Source organism: Mytilus trossulus, chromosome 4 (assembly GCF_036588685.1).
Source record: "Mytilus trossulus isolate FHL-02 chromosome 4, PNRI_Mtr1.1.1.hap1, whole genome shotgun sequence".
In the NCBI taxonomy this organism is placed as follows: Eukaryota; Metazoa; Mollusca; class Bivalvia; order Mytilida; family Mytilidae; genus Mytilus; species Mytilus trossulus.
Genome location: NC_086376.1, coordinates 36,468,504 through 36,487,264, shown reverse-complemented (window position 1 = coordinate 36,487,264; position 18,761 = coordinate 36,468,504). Strand labels below are relative to the sequence as shown.

Below are 18,761 nucleotides of genomic sequence, written 5' to 3'. Positions count from 1 at the left end.
ACATTATTCATTTTTCTCATTTTCTATACGATCAATAACTAAGCAATTATCATCAATATAGAAGTCGGTTTTACTCTTTTCAATAAACACAACTTATATCATGAAAAAAATGAATATTAGATAAGCGCAAATCATTCAGAATTCAGCATTCCATTTTCAATTTTAATAATGCTAGAAAGATTTATCAGCAAGACCACATGTCAAGGACAGCACAATAAATTTGTTCAAACAAAAAGTCAACCCAACAAACCAAATACCGGTAGAACACAGGCAGAGTGACCATACTGGAAACGTCAGAAAACACCACAAAACTCCAGACAACTTTATTACACAAGAAATAGATCTGGTAGAACAAATTTTCAAATTAAACAACAATATCAAAGAAATAAACAGTACAATTAATAACTATACTCCAAAATTTTCCAATGACTAACAAGTAAGATCGAAATAAAAAAGAGGGTTCATCGAACCGCGCTAAACCAGGACTAAAAACACAAAGCATCTTGAATAGTATAAGCAGCATCGGATTACAATCACATACATGAACGACATATCTGGATACTGAACCTCTTTAAAAGCCAATTAAGAATGTTGATAAATAGACAAATTTTCTAAATCACTGGTCAGCACGGGCTTTTCCGCTTTTTACCAAGATTAAAAAACACCAACATTCTTAGTCTCAACAACAGTATTAGAAAAATATAATTATCAACCTAAATGTAATCAACCTTATATTACTAAAATGATTTCTACATAAAATGTGAACAAACTTATCAACCAGTAAATTAAGGGAACAACAACCTGTATACTATAAAGAAAAACATTGCAGCCACAGGGCGAACACAAGGCCATTGTCATTACCAACAGCATCAAATGTGCAACAACAGTTATTATTATTGCTTCTACTAGTACTAGCAGGTGAAATAGAACTAAACCCTAGGTCTAGAGGGAAACAACAAAGCGTATACCAATCCGGATTAGGTGACGACCACACATGGAGTTATGATGGGATTTGATGCGATACATGTGACATGAGGCACCATAGATCATGAATCGAACTATTCACAGTTATTTATGAGCTACTTCAAAGATCAAATATACAATGACTCTGCTGCAAATACAAGAGTATACATGTGTCATATCTTACATTTCACAGATCCCACACATGACGTCTCATTACCATCTGTGTCATCAATAAAACTAAGAATGGACATTAGAAATTCGTCAAAGCGACAAGAACCCGACCAAAGAGCAGACAATAGAGAACGGCCACCAATGGATCTTCAATACAGCGACAAAATATCGCACCTGGCCCCAAAACAAAAATATGTACTTAAAATGGACATCATACAAACTCTGAAATATTTAAAAGAAACTAAAAAATTCAATGCAAGACTAACGAATGCCATATGCTCCTGACTTAAGACAGGTGCAAAAACACGGCGGGGTTAAACTTGTTTTTTGAGATCTCTCCTCTAGCCAATGTAGAAAAAAACCCAATTACACAGCAATATGCACAGTAAAACTCGGTTAAGAATAAATCAGAGTCCGATGTCAAAATAGGTGACAATAGAAACTTAACAAAACGACAATGATACATAAATTAACAAAGGACTACTAACATTTCAAACCCAAACAATATGGGAAAAGGTTAACATTTTTGAAATCTTAATTATAGGAATTATATACATTATATGGTGGATAAGAGAAACCCGGCGGCACTCCCTATCAATTAAGTATTGAAGTGGCCCGAGAACCAGTGCCATCTTTCATTTCTCTTTTTATTCTAATAATTTTGCTAATGAATGGGTAGATGAAAAACAGACTCTTCTGTCAAAATTAGCTTAAAAGGTTATTTCGAACAATTTTTCATTTCCGACGGATGGTGTTTCTGACGGTTAATATTGTGCGGAGACAACATCATGATATCTGATACAAATACATACACGTCTTGTATTACATGTATTACTGGAAAATAAAGTAGGTGAATACAGTTGTTATTCTTGAAAATTTAAAAGTGTGTACCAAACATCAAAATTTTTTCAAACTTGAACTGTGATGTCAAATTCAATTTTTCTTTAAAACAAGCGAGAAAAAACCATGAAAATTACCCATAACTTTTTCGAAAGGTCGGAGACATATAATTTTTTGCTTTATTTTGAAGAGTACACATGGCTCTTTCCATCTTGAAATGTTAATGTTGAAATCACTGGTAGATATTTTTTAATACTTGAAAGAAACATTTTTCATTTTTACGTTTTGATTTTGGCGGGAATGAAATAAATCATATTTTTAAAGATCAAAACAACAAAAGTTCGAAACACTGGAACTTGTATTTGATAGACACAAATCTACTCAGTTTAATTAGAGTTTTGATAACAAGCAAATATAATGTTAATATTCGGGAAAACACGAAACTGAGGTTGCTATAGTGACAAAAGTAAGTCGGTAAATCTTTTTTTTTTTCGTCATGCTTTGTTCCTCTACTAGTCAATAAATATCTTCACACAACATTTTAAGGAAAATTCGGTGGTAGTTTCGTATTAAAGGAACAAATGTAATCAAAGTTGACCAGACAAAGGTGAAATAAGTTTTACACGTTAGGGATATTGAATTTGTTAAAGGGGAGATGTATTTTGTATCTCTTTCTTTATCTTTTTTTTATCCAGTTAAATCTTTACCAGGTGAACGAATTTGTTTCCTTGACCTATACGTAGTTTTTACAATTAATTGTATTGTCCACGGTGATCTAATTATATTTATGTTTGATATAAGTTTTGATCCAAACTTATATCAACGACAACCATTGAGCTACATGGTCCTGACTTTGAGTTGGATCCTTTCTTATTTTTGCTTATACTTTAGGAAAAGGATGTGTGATGTTCTTGACATTTTAAGTTCAATGTCCTTTTTCACGTCCTAATCGGTTCTATTTATCTTTAATGCGATACTCGGTTTCATATTTTCTGATTATCAAAGTTTTAATATAAGCATCACTGACCACAAATGCGCATACATAATGAATCAAACAATATCTTTTATACGTGGAATTAATGATATGTCGTTTAATTACAAATGCATAAAGTAAAGCAAATAACATCATGTATACATCCGAAGGTGGGAGAAGGTGGGAGGTCACAACATGCAAATATGGGTACAGATTCATTGACTAATTTACACGAAAATCCCTTCGTGTTCATATAATGCATAGGATGATTACAACTTTTATCAGTTAATATATTTCCCAGGTATCATAATAACTTATTAATCACATTTGATCATTAAAAAGATAAGAACACAGCTTTTTCAAACATCCTACCAGAAAATAGAAATACATGACCTATTTACATATTAATCTACCCATATGTTACCTCCATTCATTGCATCCCAAATTATAGGATATACCTATTTAATGCAAGAGACCGCCCATGTTATCATCGATTCAAATTTAACGTACATATTCTATTTGCCATCAAAGTGGCAATAACATTGTAACTGAATATACTGTAAGTAGATCTAGTAGAAAAAGACTAAATAATAGACGTCAGAATTATAACTCACCATTTCTTTAATCAAAATCACGTAGACTCCTATTTTCTTAAAGATGAGAATAACATGAAGAAATCTCATATACATGAAGAACAAACTGAAACTGTAGACACGTCTCGCCCAAGGAAGGGTGGTATCCGAGAATCGCAGTGCAATTGCGACAAACGTTGTTATGTACGAAACTGTATCTAGAACATTCCAAAAGTCACTAATATATCTACGTAAACTGTATTTATGGCCTGATGTCCTTAATGGGTTTTTGAGTCTTTGGAATATTGGAATCTGTAATGAATTATTTTTTTAATTTTACTTTTGATGACTTTTTTCTAAGTTCACGGATGTGTATACATTGAGAATGTATATGAAAATTGTACGTTTTATGATAAAAAAAGTTTTTTTTTTATTATCACTGGTATTGCTTCATGTGAACGTTAGTGTCATTGTTTCAGCCGCGGAATATGTGGGTTTTGCTCTGAAACAGTTCATAACACAAAATTTCAAAATAAGTTTCACAGTGTGCAAATTGCACCAAGTACCCGATTTGCACTCAGTTTACAGAAATCTTACTCTTTTTATTTAGACACTATACAATTTAGAATTGTGAATGATAATGGGGAATGTACAAACAGACAAAAACCCGACCAAAGAGCATAAACAGTCCAAGGCTCTTATCGATCTTCAACACACCGAGAAAATCCTACATCCAAAGCGGGCTTTAGCTGACCCCTTAACTTAACTTGTACTTGTTAAATAAAAATGGATGTCACACCAAACTGTAAAAAATATAAATGAACCAAAATTAAAAAAAAACATACTAGACATAACAAGGCTAGATATTCCTGACTTGGAACTGGTGCATAAAATGGGCGGGGTTTAACATGTTTATGAGATTTCAACCGTTCCATATTGCTCTAGCCTATGTTGATAAGCAAAACAACACGACAATACGCACTGTAAGATATCAGAAAAGGTCACAACAGAAACTAAGCAAAATTACAATGATACATGCATTAACAAAGGCCTCCTTGCAGTTACTGAAATGCCATCTCATGACCTCAATTCAACTGATTGAAAGATTATGTTTTCGTCATATGAAAATTAAGCATAATCTGTCCCGATAGGCGTTAATTATCATTTTATAAAAAAATACGTATGAGAACATAATCCGTATCACACCAAAACCTTGTTTTAAACAAATTAAAAGTGGGTTTTTTCCGATGCAAATACCCTATCAGTGAATCAGTATTAACACCAAAGTATGCCATCTTTAATGATCTGACAGCAGTATTGTAACTATATCCCTTCTGAATAAGTTTGTGTAAATGTTTTATGTTTCTTTTGACGTAGATGCCGAACTTTTTGTACTTTGTATAGAATATTACCATAAAAGATTAGATGCGAAATAGTTGAACGTATCAGATGTCTGCATGCTGATATTGACGTATGTGAGCAAAAGCATGTATGTAATTTAGTTATTCTTCATTACAGAATCGTGGCTCGATTCTAATACATTTTAAAAGAATTCAGTATGGATTTAAAATTAAATTTGTAGAACAATATAGTGAATAATGATAAATATATCTTAAAAAAAGAAAGGTTAAAATGTCAAAAAGGGTGCAATTTGGGTACCTTCACTGTTATCTCAATGAAGGCTTTTCTTCAAATCATATAGGAAAAACAAGATGTAACGTTGTCCAAAATTTCTTTGACAAATCAAACTATAATAGTATAAATAAAATGGAAGCTGCAGACTAAAATGTGTTTACCAAGTATTCTTCAATCATGTCAGAAAACAGCCAAATGTACACACATATTTCATATACACCAAAATGGTCCGTTGTTTTGAGGTTCGTAAGCAGAAAAGCACTGTATGTTACAACAGCTGCTAAAAAGATAATCTAAAAAAAAATGCTGCATTAAAAGTAATGATATAGCAACGCCATATGCATAGCCCGTTTATAAAGCATACTAGTATTCGTTATATTTCAAGATTTCGAGAATATAATCCATCTTAAAAAAGTAATGAACTACCGATATCAAATATATTATTTTTGACAACGTCAATGGTTTATATTTCGATTTGAGCATTTAATTGAATTGATTTTTTCCCTTTTTAATCATGTTAAAGCCTTATACAGCCGACTATACGGTATGATTTTTTTCCTTATTATCGAAGGGCATTTGGCTGCCTATAATTGCTTACATCTACTATACTGTGTTTGAACGTTAGTGGATAGTTGTCTCATTGGCAATCATACCACATCTCCGTTTTTTTATATGACGAAGTATGTGCAGCATTTAAGTATAACATACTAATTTATTGATTGCCCTTATAATTAAACTCAAAATAGAAACTAGGATTGAAATTTCATATTTACGATAGACGCGCGTTTCGTCTACAAAAGACTCATCAGTGACGCTCGAATAAAAAAATTAGGTAGAAAAGCCTTAATATTTCAAAAATTCAAAATTTTGTAAACAGTTTATTACCATACCAATGATAACTCAAGTCAAGACAGAGTGCTGACTACTGGGCTGGTGATACCCTCGGGGAAATAAATCTCCTCCAGCAGTGGCATCGACCCAATGGTTGTAAATAAACTCATCATAATTGCAAGGATTGAAATTGCCCTTATAACAAATCATTGATAGACTTCAACTTACGTAATGTACTATAAATTGTGTACGGGGAGCTCTGAGTACTCTTCTACACTTCCCAATACTACATGTCTGTTCATAAGTACAAAGAAGGATTTAAGATAAAGTTTTATAAATAAACAAACATATTACTACATATTGCCAACATAATGTTTACTATATTGTGTTTGTTGTAATTTTGTAGTCGATGTGGTTTTCATTGTTTGTCTTCGTGGTGTCCTCTGCCTTTTTTTAATTTGTTACTTTTGTAGTATTGATTCTGTACTTTGAACTTCTGGTCAGTTTTTGGTTGGGTTTATGTTGTTGTTGTATCTATATTTGTGAAATTTGTTCATTCATTGTTGTCAACATATTGGAATTTGATGCGACTGTCGTACAAGTGAGAGGTTAAGTACTATAAAAAAAACAGGTTAAATCCACCATTTTCTACATTTTAAAATGCCTGTACCAAGTCATGCATATGAAATTTGTTGTCCATTCGTTTGATGTGTTTTATTATTTGATTTGTCATTTGATTAGGGACTTTCCTTTTTTATGTTCCTGGTTTTTATATACTATAAAAATTGTGAATGAACTGAAAATACACATATGAAGCTAATTCTGAATTATAACCAGTTTCTAAGAACTACGTCGTACAAAAAGATGCTAATCACAAAATATATTTTTATAATTTAATGAAAGTGTCTCTGCACATTTATTTTTATTTAACGTGAAACTGTTGTTCGTGATGACAAAAAAATCTAATTATATTGAAACAAAATTTTTATCGCCATAAAAGCGCAAGGTTTCGCTACCCATAAAACCAGGTGTAACCCACCGTTTTTTTCTTTTCTTTCTAGAATCTAGGTTGTGACAGACAAAATGAACGCCCGTAGAAACTGCAATCACTCTTATATCGTTGATTTTTGTCTAATGTGTTATGTTTTTTTTGTTTGATACCGATCTTTTAAGGTTATTCATATACATCTGAAGTTTGCTCTTTCGTTGTGCTGTAACACCCCTGTTCATGTTACTGGAGGAGTTTGAGCGCTCGGGATCATGTGTAACCTCGCAACATTTTGTATGTGTTAATCTACAATAAGGAACGTTTTTTGGTTAGATTACCGTAGCTTCATTTGGCATCAAATCTATAGAAATTTTGGTCCTCGATGCTTTTCAAGGACGTGTTTTATTTGACCTTTCAACTTTTTTCGCATTCGAGCGTCACTGATGTGTCTTTTGTAGACGAAACGCGCGACTGGCGTAAAAGAAATGGTTGTCGTTTGTTCTAGTTTATGATATTTTTTTCATAAAAGTGTTTGTAAGAATTTAAGCCGTTGATTTATCGTTTGAATTGTTCACATTGTATCATGTATGGGCCTTTCTTTTTAGCTGATCTACAATTAATACTCACGTCAATGTCATTTTTAAAGGATGGAGGGTTGTCTTAGCTCGAAAACAAGCGCAAAAATCCATGTTAAAATTTGTAGTTTTGCAAATTTTCTTTTAACGTCAAAATATTATTTAGGCTCCTAAGATAAAATAAGTTTAAACACTGTTCATCACCTAGATATTGCTGCCTAAGCCAGCAATTATATTTCTTCAGTAAGCAATCAATAGATCTATTTTAAAATAACATGAAAACATCCCTTATAGCGACATTACGAATTAGTGTACCTTTTGACTCTCCCCCACTGATGCATCCTGTGTATTATACCATATTTTATCAAGGCATCTTTGAGAGCATGCATGAGCTACAAAGTCGTAAAATTCGCTTTCGTATGCACATCGCAGAGGACTTATATCTATATTCCAAACAGTAAATACAGAAGTCATGAGTTTCGTTGCTTCACTTGGATATTCCTTGTAAAGTGTCTCCAAAATTTTCAAGGACCGTTGTTCGAAAAGTCTGTATAAATAAAATAAAAAATAACAATACCTATAATTTATGATATAATTCTTTACAAAACACAAAAAAAATCGATATTCATCTGAAAATCTAACCAAACCTTTAAAAAGACATAAAATAGGGACATAGTTTTAATAAGGTTGTCAGGTCATTCAGAATGGCATATTTTGGTACTAAATTTGGTTCACTAATATGGTCTATACAACGGAAAAAAACCCATTTATTCTAAAACCAGTTATTGGCATGGTACTTGGTATGTTCTTCTAATATATTTTATGAAGGTATGATGAAGACATACTCTTTCAATCAGTTTAAATTAGGTCTGAAGCTGGCATTTCAGTAAATGCCAGTAGTACGTTGTTAATTTATGCATTATTTTAATTTAATTTTGCTTAATTTCTTTTATTACTTTTTTGCACTCGGACTTTTCTAAACTGAGTTTAATTGTGCGTATCGCTTTGTTGGTTTTTATTTTTTTTTACATTAGCTAGTGGGAGAGTTGAGATATTATAAAAAAATTTCAACTCCTCCGCATCTTGTATCTTCATTTTAAAATTTAGTTCAGTTTATGTTTTGAGGTATAGTATGACGTAGATTTTCACTAAAACTTGCAAACATCTCTAGGGGCTAGCTTAAGCCCACCTCAGGGTGCGGGATTTTCTCGCTGAATTGAAACCCATTGTTGGCCTTCGGCTGTTGTCTGCTCTTGGTTGGGTTGTTTTCTCGTTGACATATTCCTCATTTCCATTCTCAATTTTATGTGGCTTAGGTTAAAACATAAAGTCTTTCATGAATTTCTCAAAAAAGTATATTGAGTTCAGTGTTTATCTTTTTTCTTTTCAAAAACATGTATTTTTTAACTGTCTTTTCCATTCATATTTTTCATAGCAAACCTTTGCTATGTGTCAATCTTAAACATTACGAATTTAAAACAAGTCTTTTATATCCTCTTTCAGTGTCGTTCTATTAGATGTTTTGTAAAGAGTTGTCAGCTATGTGACATTCACAGTTTCCTAAATAATTAAGGTTAATTCCTTTATCCTTATCATTATATTATACAAATTCATTTTTAGAAATTCCGGCACCCGGAGGCGTCCTTCAGCTGGCCCCTAAACAAATACATACTAGTTTCCAAACCGTACACAAGAAACTAAAATTAAAAAAATACAAGACTAACAAAGGCCAGAGGCTCCTGACTTGGGACAGGCGCATAAATGCGGAGGGATTGAACATGTTTGTTGGATCTCAACCCTCTCCTATACATCTAGCCAATGTAGAAAAGTAAACGCATAACAATACGCACTTTAAAATTCAGTTCAAGAGGATCCGAGTCTGATGTCAAAAGATAAGCATTTAACGTGAACATACACGCTTGTGGAACCGGAAATAATCACTATCGCTATATCGCTCAAGGTAAAATATATCGTACAAAGGGCCAACCCATGGTAAAATCACGATATATTGAAGCCACCATGAAATATTTCTTCAGTAGAAAACGACTTGGCAATGCCGTGTTTAAAACAAAAAAACAATCCTAAAGCAAAACAACAATATATAAAAACACATCAGTCCAAATAAAGACATGTTATTTTTATTAACGATGTTTGTAAAAGTCTTTTTTTTGCAAAAAGTGCATTTTCAGAGTATACACATTTTAATTTTTTTTCCGTTTGATATCATGATTTAGCTAGAGTTTTGATATTTTGATTGTCATTGGAATCGTACCTTCTTAAAAAATTGACAGCTTTATTTAAACTTTAAAGGAGAGAAAAACAATTAGGGTGGACAATTGGTATATATTTTCTCAGATAAAAGTTTCTTTTACTTTGTCATAATATAGATTTTCTACTCCTTTTTCAATAAAAAAATAGAAGTATGGGTCGACATGCTATTTTACAAGATATAGGTCGTACAAAATTACACAAACTTGCAAATTATTCATCACAAAACACATTTTTGTGAATAAAAAAAAAGAACCATGAGATAAATTTTGAGAAGATAATTCCATTTTGAGGAATATTTTTCACGAAAACAAAAATAAATTGTTATCACCGACCTTGTTTTATTGCGACAGCTGAGAATCGCACATTGCTCAATCATTCATTCATAAAAAATCATTTTCGAGTAATCTCCCCTTTAATCTCCCCTTGATAATTTGACTTGAACATACACGGATATTTGGTAATTGACAAATCAGTTGATGATAACAATATTAATTCATCATTTGGTTTTCATTATTTCAATAAACGGTATAACCCGTTGATTATAAATCTGTTTCAAAATTTGCAGATTTATACAAACAGCTAGACCTATAATAGTTAACTGGTTTTTTTTTACAATCCAAGATGGCGTTAAACAGTTGACCTACCATCATCATGTTAATCTTCTCTAGTAGTTACTTAATATTTTCGTCATAAAAATGACGGGTAATCCATAGAAAGGGTAATGCATACCTTGAATGATCCATTAACTCTTCATACACAGATTTGTCTGCAACTTTTATTGCTTTAAGCGCCATACGTTTCAATAGAGCAGCAGCTAACAAGGCTGTCACTTAAATAAGAACATGAATAATGTTTATAATGAATGATCAAACACATATTTGACCAATCAGATAATGAAACAGGTCAAAACTCCAAAAAAATTAAACAAAAAATACATTTCAACAAAATGCTTATAGACTCTAAAATAAATTATTTAGTATGGCTAATACTATTTAGCTAACAAATACATTTGCAATTTATTCTTCTGTGTTTTTTTTTAATTTAATTTTATCTTTTATATCATTACATAAACCTAATTTATCTTCAGACCATTTCCAAAACAACAGCGCAAGTCTAGGTCTGTGTGCAAACAATGACCATATCAACAAATCTTGATAATATCTGTTATCGCCAGTATTTTCACTTTTAGCTGAAAAAAAATCATAATTTGTACAAGGCATTTAGTTTTTGTTGTGTAAAAATAACAAATTACATGTGGCGCTTAACTCCTAGGATATGATTTCGACAGTTCCTTTAAAGACATTTTTCTTTCACAAAAGTAAAAGCTCTTTTTGACGCAAAACTTAGTGTATTGTACAGGCATGTCGATTTTTACATTACAGCTATATTACAAAATCTATCAGCTTGACGTGTTTTGGTTATGTTTGTTGATAATGTGCTTTCTCTGCGATATGATCTATACAACTTCTGTTGTTTATATGGATACCTTAGCCATAACAAGGGGCAATTTTTGAAGTTAAAAAAAAAAGGAGGAACGAATTTCGGATTTCCAGAATTGACGAAAGAAATATATCCTTTTTTTTACACCTCAATATAATCAGATTTTGAGAATCTAAGTGTTCGTTCATAAGAAGAACCAACCTTACTCTTATCAAGGCACAACTTTCTGAAATTATCTATCTATTAACGACTAATTATGATCTTAGTTCTATTATCCTAGTTGTCAATAAGAGAACAATATAAGTATATTTGAACACCAAAAAACAGAATGAACTTCAACTATGCTATTGTTGTTCACTTAATATACGATACAAAATAGTGACAATACAAATGAAATGAATCATTTCTGTATGTCTACTAACCTTTGATTTATGAAAGGCAATGAAAAAATATATGTATAGTAATGATCATTCAGTAAATTAAATCATATTCCATTGAATTATCATTTCATGACTCTGACCAACAGTGGCTAATTTCAAAATGTGAAGCCAATGGCTTCAAAACCTGTGGAATTTGATAATATGTACTCAATTCACTACCAGTTGAACTACTACAATTCTACCAGAAGTCAACAAATGTCGTCTACAGACTGGAGTGTAACATTTGCGAATTAGTTCATAATAAGTACATAACGGCGAAACGAATGGAAGACTAAATTAACGTATTTGAGTCAATATATCAAACACTAACAACTCAAAAAGCGTTATTGGTTGAGTGCATTTTAACCAGTCCTCATCTTGAATCATATCTCCGTAGACAAAATGGGGACTGCTGAATTTGACAATTGGGAAATGCAACACCATATGGTTGCATTGAAAAAAATCGATTGTATACAAAATCTATTTAGTCCTTCCTGTAGCTCGATGAATGTTAACAACATTTCAACTCTTCTTTAAGACGTAGATGCAGTGATGGCCAGCGTCATTAGATATCACCTGCTCTCTGTGAGGTCGCTGTTAATGACCTCCTGCTATTTAACAACAGTTAGGTATTCATCCAATTCGTACGACGTTTTATTCCTTGCCTCTTTCAGGCTACACTCTCTAAAAAACTGATATTTGAAAACCACTATTACAAGTCCACATTAAAAAAAAAATAAAACTTAAAGTATCAATTCACGTCTTATTATCCAGTTTGCATGGGAAAATATGAAAAAAAAAAAATATCCTTTCTTAAACTTTTCTTTGCTAACAAAGGTATCGATGCCATCAACTTGGGCTTACCTTAAAAAATAAATCAGTTCCATAGAAAAACAAAATTTCTATTAAAAGATTTGTTTAAAAATGTATACCTATACCAAACAATTGCAACTTAGTTTCCCATTATAATCGAGTGTTGCAGGATTTAAATATTGACGACTTCCAGTCGAAATTCTCCTGATTCCATCTGTGTTATTTCTCATATCTATAGTATCCAGTTCCCCACGTTAATACCGGTGACCTAAATTATGTATAACACTTCTCTGCAAAACATTTTATCCAAAGCGCTGAAATATCGTGATCTTAAATCCAAAAAATAATATCAAAACTATGAAATGATGATGGATTTAGTCTAAGCTTAAGCCAGAATATTGGTTTTTACTTACGAAAGAAGAAGTAGATACCCTTTTCGGACGCATTAAAGCGGTGCGATAGTTGATACAAATCAGAATTAAAAAAAATGATTGAGTCGAATAATGCTCAAGCTACGGCAATTTGTAAAGACTCAAATGTGGCAACACTCGTCTTCCTTCCATGACAAATATGCTGTTGTCCCCGGAGATATAGCCATAAACATAAATGTTTATGTATATAACATAACATAAACTAGCTGATGAATAAATGAGGTATTAACAACTTGTAACAAAGCATAATTACCCGGACTACACTTATACTTAAGAGAAAATCCTGGATAATCTTGACACTGTTCTGTGTTCATGTTTTTAGTTTTTCCAATAAAATTATCTATTGCGTAGAGTAAGAAACACCTTTTAAATAATTGAATGTAAATATTTTATAATTCATTCAAGAGAAAAATCAACGTCATTAATATAATTACCGTTTTCTGTTCCAATACTTTCCCCTGATTTGGTCTCTTCGCCTTTCTTTCCTAAATGATACAGAAAAATCAAAGACCTTTTGTCGTTAAATACTATTTTGATCGTGATCTAATGTTCTGTAATATATATATATATAACTCAAAAGACAATGTTGTAGTTCATTTAATGGCTAAGTTTTCCATCATGATTAAAAAAACTATTTTATTGCATTTACGAATAATGTTTATTTTATAAAATCAAAATTAGTGTTTTGTAAATACTGGCATGTGCATGTCCGTCTGCATGTAAAGCTAGTTTGTGATTTAGTTTAGAAAAAGAGCAAATGCAAAACTCATAAAATTTTGAAACTATCAAGTAAAAAGTAAAATCACAAAAACACTGAACAACAGGGAAAATTTAACATGGAATTTCACTATTGAAATGGAAAATTCAAAAGCTGAAACATATCAAATGAATGGGAAACAATTGACGTACTCCTGACTTGGTATATGCTTTTCATTAAAAAAAATATGGTGAATTAAAGCTGGTTTTATATATAGCTAAACCTCTCACTTGTATGTCAGACGCAATAAATTCCATTATATTGACAACGATGTGTGAACAAAACAAACTGACATAATAGTTAAAAATGTCAAAAATAAAAGTACAGCAGTAAACATTAATCTCTATGAAATTAATAATGAAAGATAAACATATTTTAAACATATTAATTGATAGTGAATTAGGAAACAAATTATTGCAATTTACATTAATCCCTTTCCACTTTGCGGGTGCGAATGCCGCCTTGTAGTGGCATTTGCTTGCTGTTTTTCGAAAACTACAATGGTGTCTTTATGTGCTAGAGACATAGCTCTCTCTTAATACGGTTCACCAATTTATCGTCCCAATCTGACGGACTATCATGGTTTCTGTAGTTCTTTCATACGTATCTTCAAATGTTACAGAGGATAAATTAAATTTATCAAGATTAATTGATAAAACAAATAATTGGGTTTTAGATTTCTATCTCGTGAGGTTGCTTTTCAAGATGCTATGGTAGATATTTGCATGCAGGGTACACATTTATTATGTATTAATTGAAAATCACCACCTCAATATGTTAGCTTGTTTGTACTGATATAACTTGCAGTCACTGACAGCTATTCGAAGCCAGTGACCACGAATAAAAAGATCTTGCATCTAGGACTGTTTATTAAGCATGTCACATCGCCAGTAAAAATCTTCTAAATGGCTATAGAAAATGCATACCAACTTGAAATAAAGCACAATTCAAACGATTTTGTAATTGAAATGTAAAAAGAAAATCGCGTAAATAATTTTCATGGATTCAAACTCATATGTTTGCAATACTTCATTTTACAGATTATGTGTTAGTTCACACTTTATTGAGTGACTTCAGTGTACAGGTACTATATGTGATATTGATATACCTATCCGTTTTAATTAAGACATTGGTCCAGTTTTGCTTTTACTTATTGCAAATAGTTTAGTTTATTGTTGATGAAACTATTTACAGACCTTTCGGATAATTTAGAAACAGTCGACACAGTTCTCTACCAACTTTAATGCACTGCGACTCAGACTTTTCAATGCCACCATCATTGCTTTTCTGATCCTTTTCGAATAAACCCAGATGGAATTTCTCTTTCTAGGAATAGAGAATCGTTAAACGTTCAACATGTATAAAGTTAAAGTTTGATCAACAACTCCCAGAATACCCAATGTTTACACTTGAATCATTGAGTACTTGACAATTCTAGTTTTTCCGTGGCATAGTTCCGAATTTTTCATAGATGTGGTTCGATTTTAGTATATCATATGTGATAACTGTATTTTTGTTATTAAATGCAATTACACACTAGAGGCTCTAAAGAGCCTGTGTCGCTCACCTTGGTCTATGTGCATATTAAACAAAGGACACAAATGGATTCATGACAAAATTGTATTTTGGTGATGGTGATGTGTTTGAAGTTCTTACTTTACTGAACGATTTTGCTTCTTACAATTATATCTATCATGAACTTTGTCCATTAGTAACAGAGAACTATATTTGGTAAAAATTTACTATAAAGGGCAATAACTCCTTAAGGGGTCAATTGGCCTTTTAGGTCATGTTGACTTATTTGTAGATCTTACTTTGCTGAACATTATTGCTGTTTACAGTTTATCGCTATCTATAATAGTATTCAAGATAACCAAAAACGGCAAAATTTCTTTAAAAATTACCAATTGGAGGGCAGCAACCCAACAACCAGTTGTCCAATTCATCTGAAAAATTCAGGGCAGATAGATATTGACTTGATTAACATTATTACTTCTTGTCAGATTTGCTCTAGATGCTTTGGTTTCATAGTTATAAGCAAAAAACTGCATTTTACCCCTATGTTCTATTTTTAGCCATGGCGGCCATCTTGGTTGAATGGCCAGGTCATCGGACACATTTTTCAAACTAGATACCCCAAAGATGATTGTGGCCTAGTAGTTTCAGTGGAGATTTTGTAAAAGATTACTTAGATTTATGAAAAATGGTTAAATATTGACTATAAAGGGCAATAACTCCTAAAAGGGTCAACTGACCTGTTGACTTATTTGTAGATCTTACTTTGCTGAACATTATTGCTGTTTACAATTTATCTCTATCTATAATAATATTCAAGATAATAACCAAAACCAGCAAAATTTCCTCAAAATTATCAATTCAGGGGAAGCAACCCAACAACCGATTGACCGATTCATCTGAAAATTTCAGGGCAGATAGATCTTGACCTGATAAACATTTTTATCCCATGTCAGATTTCCTCAAAATGCTTTGGTTTTTGAGTTATAAGCCAAAAACTGCATTTTACCCCTATGTTCTATTTTTAGCGGTGTCGGCCATCTTGGTTGGTTGACCAGGTCACGCCACACATTTTTTAAACTAGATACCCCAAAGATGATTGTGGCCAAGTTTGGATTAATTTGGCCCAGTAGTTTCAGAGGAGAAGATTTTTGTAAAAGATTACTTTAATTTACGAAAAATGGTTAAAAATTGACTATAAAGGGCAATAACTCCTAAACGGGTCAACTGACCCTTTGGGCCAGGTGAGCTAAAAAGAGCAATTTCTCATATTGCATCTCGATGTGGAAACCCAAAATTTCAACATTTATTGCTTCGACCGTATATGTAAATCTATATACAGTCATTGAAAGTATAGTGTATAATGTTGACATTGCAGTTTTGAAGAGTTTTGATTATGACGTCAATATAGAATACAGGTTTGATAAATTCAACGTCGTCCGGTTCAAAGTTTAGGTTTTTTACCCAAATACTTCATTAGAACAGTTTGCAAGAGTTGTATTAAATAATTTATGACCAAACATTGGTCGAATTATATAAATTTTATTTGTACATCGCCATATGTAAAAAAAAATATGAGAAGTATACGATTAAAAGATTTATATTTTTTTTAATATCGGCCCGCGTATCATCCCTCTTGAGCTAGTATTAGGATCTTGGATGATCGTAACAGTCTATATCTATTGTGTTTTGGTGTTCAATTTCTTAAATATTTTATTTTTATCAGATGTTTGTGATATACAAAATCTTTGTTAAAGGCCTTAAGTCTCCCTATAAATGGCTAAATAAATTTCATTTGAACTTAAAAGTAGATAGTTGTCTCAACCGCAACCATAACATATCTCCTTATTTTTATAATCTCACATTTCACTGTTTCTGTGTTGGTTTTTCATTTCTACTTGTATTTATTTAATTCATTAAAAACACGATTTACCTTTAACACGGCGTACAGGTGGCGGCAATCGTGCTTACAATCTTTGCACTCAACTGCCTGAAAAACATACCAAATGAAACTTTATAACTATTTAAGCCATAAATTAATATAGTATGTAACATTTTAATCCGTAAATGTTTTTTTTATTGGTATCAAAAGAAGAATACTTTAATATAAAATGAAACTTAGTTACATTTTCTCAGACAAAACACCCTTATATGTGTTTGATGTTCTAAACAACGTTCTTTTTGTGATGATTATAAATGCTACGTTAGAATAGCTTCTTAGCATTTTGATTGAACAGGAAAGGTTTTTTTCAAACAAAAATTGCTAGTAGTTGGTCAATTTTCTAATTACGTTAAGCCATAAACCAGCGGGAATCGCAAAAACAAAAAGTGGTTTGAGACAAATCAGATACTAATCAGGTGTCTTAAGATCAAAGCTCGCGAAAACATGTCGCTTACAATTTTGGTGATTGAAACATTGAAACAAACTATCAATATGTCATTGAGACTTTGATACTTTAAGTTATTTAGTGTTGATTTAAATCTTTCTTCTTCATATATCTATTGCTTCTAACGGTTCTACTTATTTGATAATTCCTTTCTTTTAAAAGTTGAAGGTTTATATTTTCTAGTAAGAGGCGATTCGGATGCAAGATATTTATAAGGAATCATTTATTTTTTGCGTGTTTTTCCTATATCCGTTGGTTAGGCCCGTAAAGTGTTATAAACTAGCACGAATAAACGCCATCCCATAAAGGTAATGTTAGAAACATCACATTCAAAATTTCAAGCAACTCATGTTAAAGTTAAAAGTTTTAAGTCTTAGTATCATTTTTGAATTTTTGGTTAAATGTTTTATTAAGTATTTGCCTCAAATCAACGGTTTGATACGACACTCTTTAAATAACATAACAATTGGGCATTTTTTTTTTACCGTGATACAGTGTATCCTATTATTATTTGAAAAATACATTGCCTTGTTACGTTTCTTTTGTTGAATAGTATATAAAGAATCGTGATTTTTCTGAAAAAAATAGCAATTATTACTTTTTATAAATGTTGAAATTTTTGAATGAAGATCATCCTTTATTTAAAGAGAATGGTTTTTTTACTTTTATTGAAAATTGAGTGTGGTCTGCATTCTATCTAGTTACTTTTTTAAATCAATTTTTCATTACAAAACACGGCATTTGCATTCGTTTTACCATAGACTCGGTTATTTTGCTTTCTAAAATTCATTTAAATTATTAAGCTTTCATAAACTTAATTTACGTATAGTTAATGTGCATTTCATTTCATGGTAAAACACAAAATAAAGAAATATGATTATACTTATTGGCTAAAAATTTTATTTTTGAGACAGAAAAGGTAAAATCACAAAAATACTGAACTCCGAGGAAAATACATTCTGAAAGTCCCTAATCACATAGCAAAATAAAATGACAAAACACATCAAAAACAAATGAACAACAACTGTCATATTCCTGAATTGGCTCAGGCATTTTCAAATGCAGAAAATGGTGGATTGAACCTGGGTTTTTTAGCGCTAAACTTCATACTTGTACGATAGTCTCATCACATTCCGTTATATAAAAAACGATGCGTGAACAAAAGCGACATAATAAACTA

At 31.7% G+C, this 18,761-nt stretch overlaps 1 protein-coding gene across 1 annotated transcript in view; it reads right to left on the bottom strand.

Moving 5' to 3' along the window:
* The window catches only part of LOC134716582 (uncharacterized), a 44,244-nt gene that overhangs the window by 3,398 nt on the left and 22,085 nt on the right, over positions 1-18,761 (bottom strand). The window contains exons 11-13 of the mRNA XM_063579594.1: positions 14,876-15,005; positions 10,549-10,648; positions 7,864-8,095 (exon numbers count right to left, since the gene is read on the bottom strand). Of these exons, the coding sequence (XP_063435664.1) occupies positions 7,864-8,095; positions 10,549-10,648; positions 14,876-15,005 (462 nt within the window). The remainder of the gene's footprint in view (positions 1-7,863; positions 8,096-10,548; positions 10,649-14,875; positions 15,006-18,761) is intronic.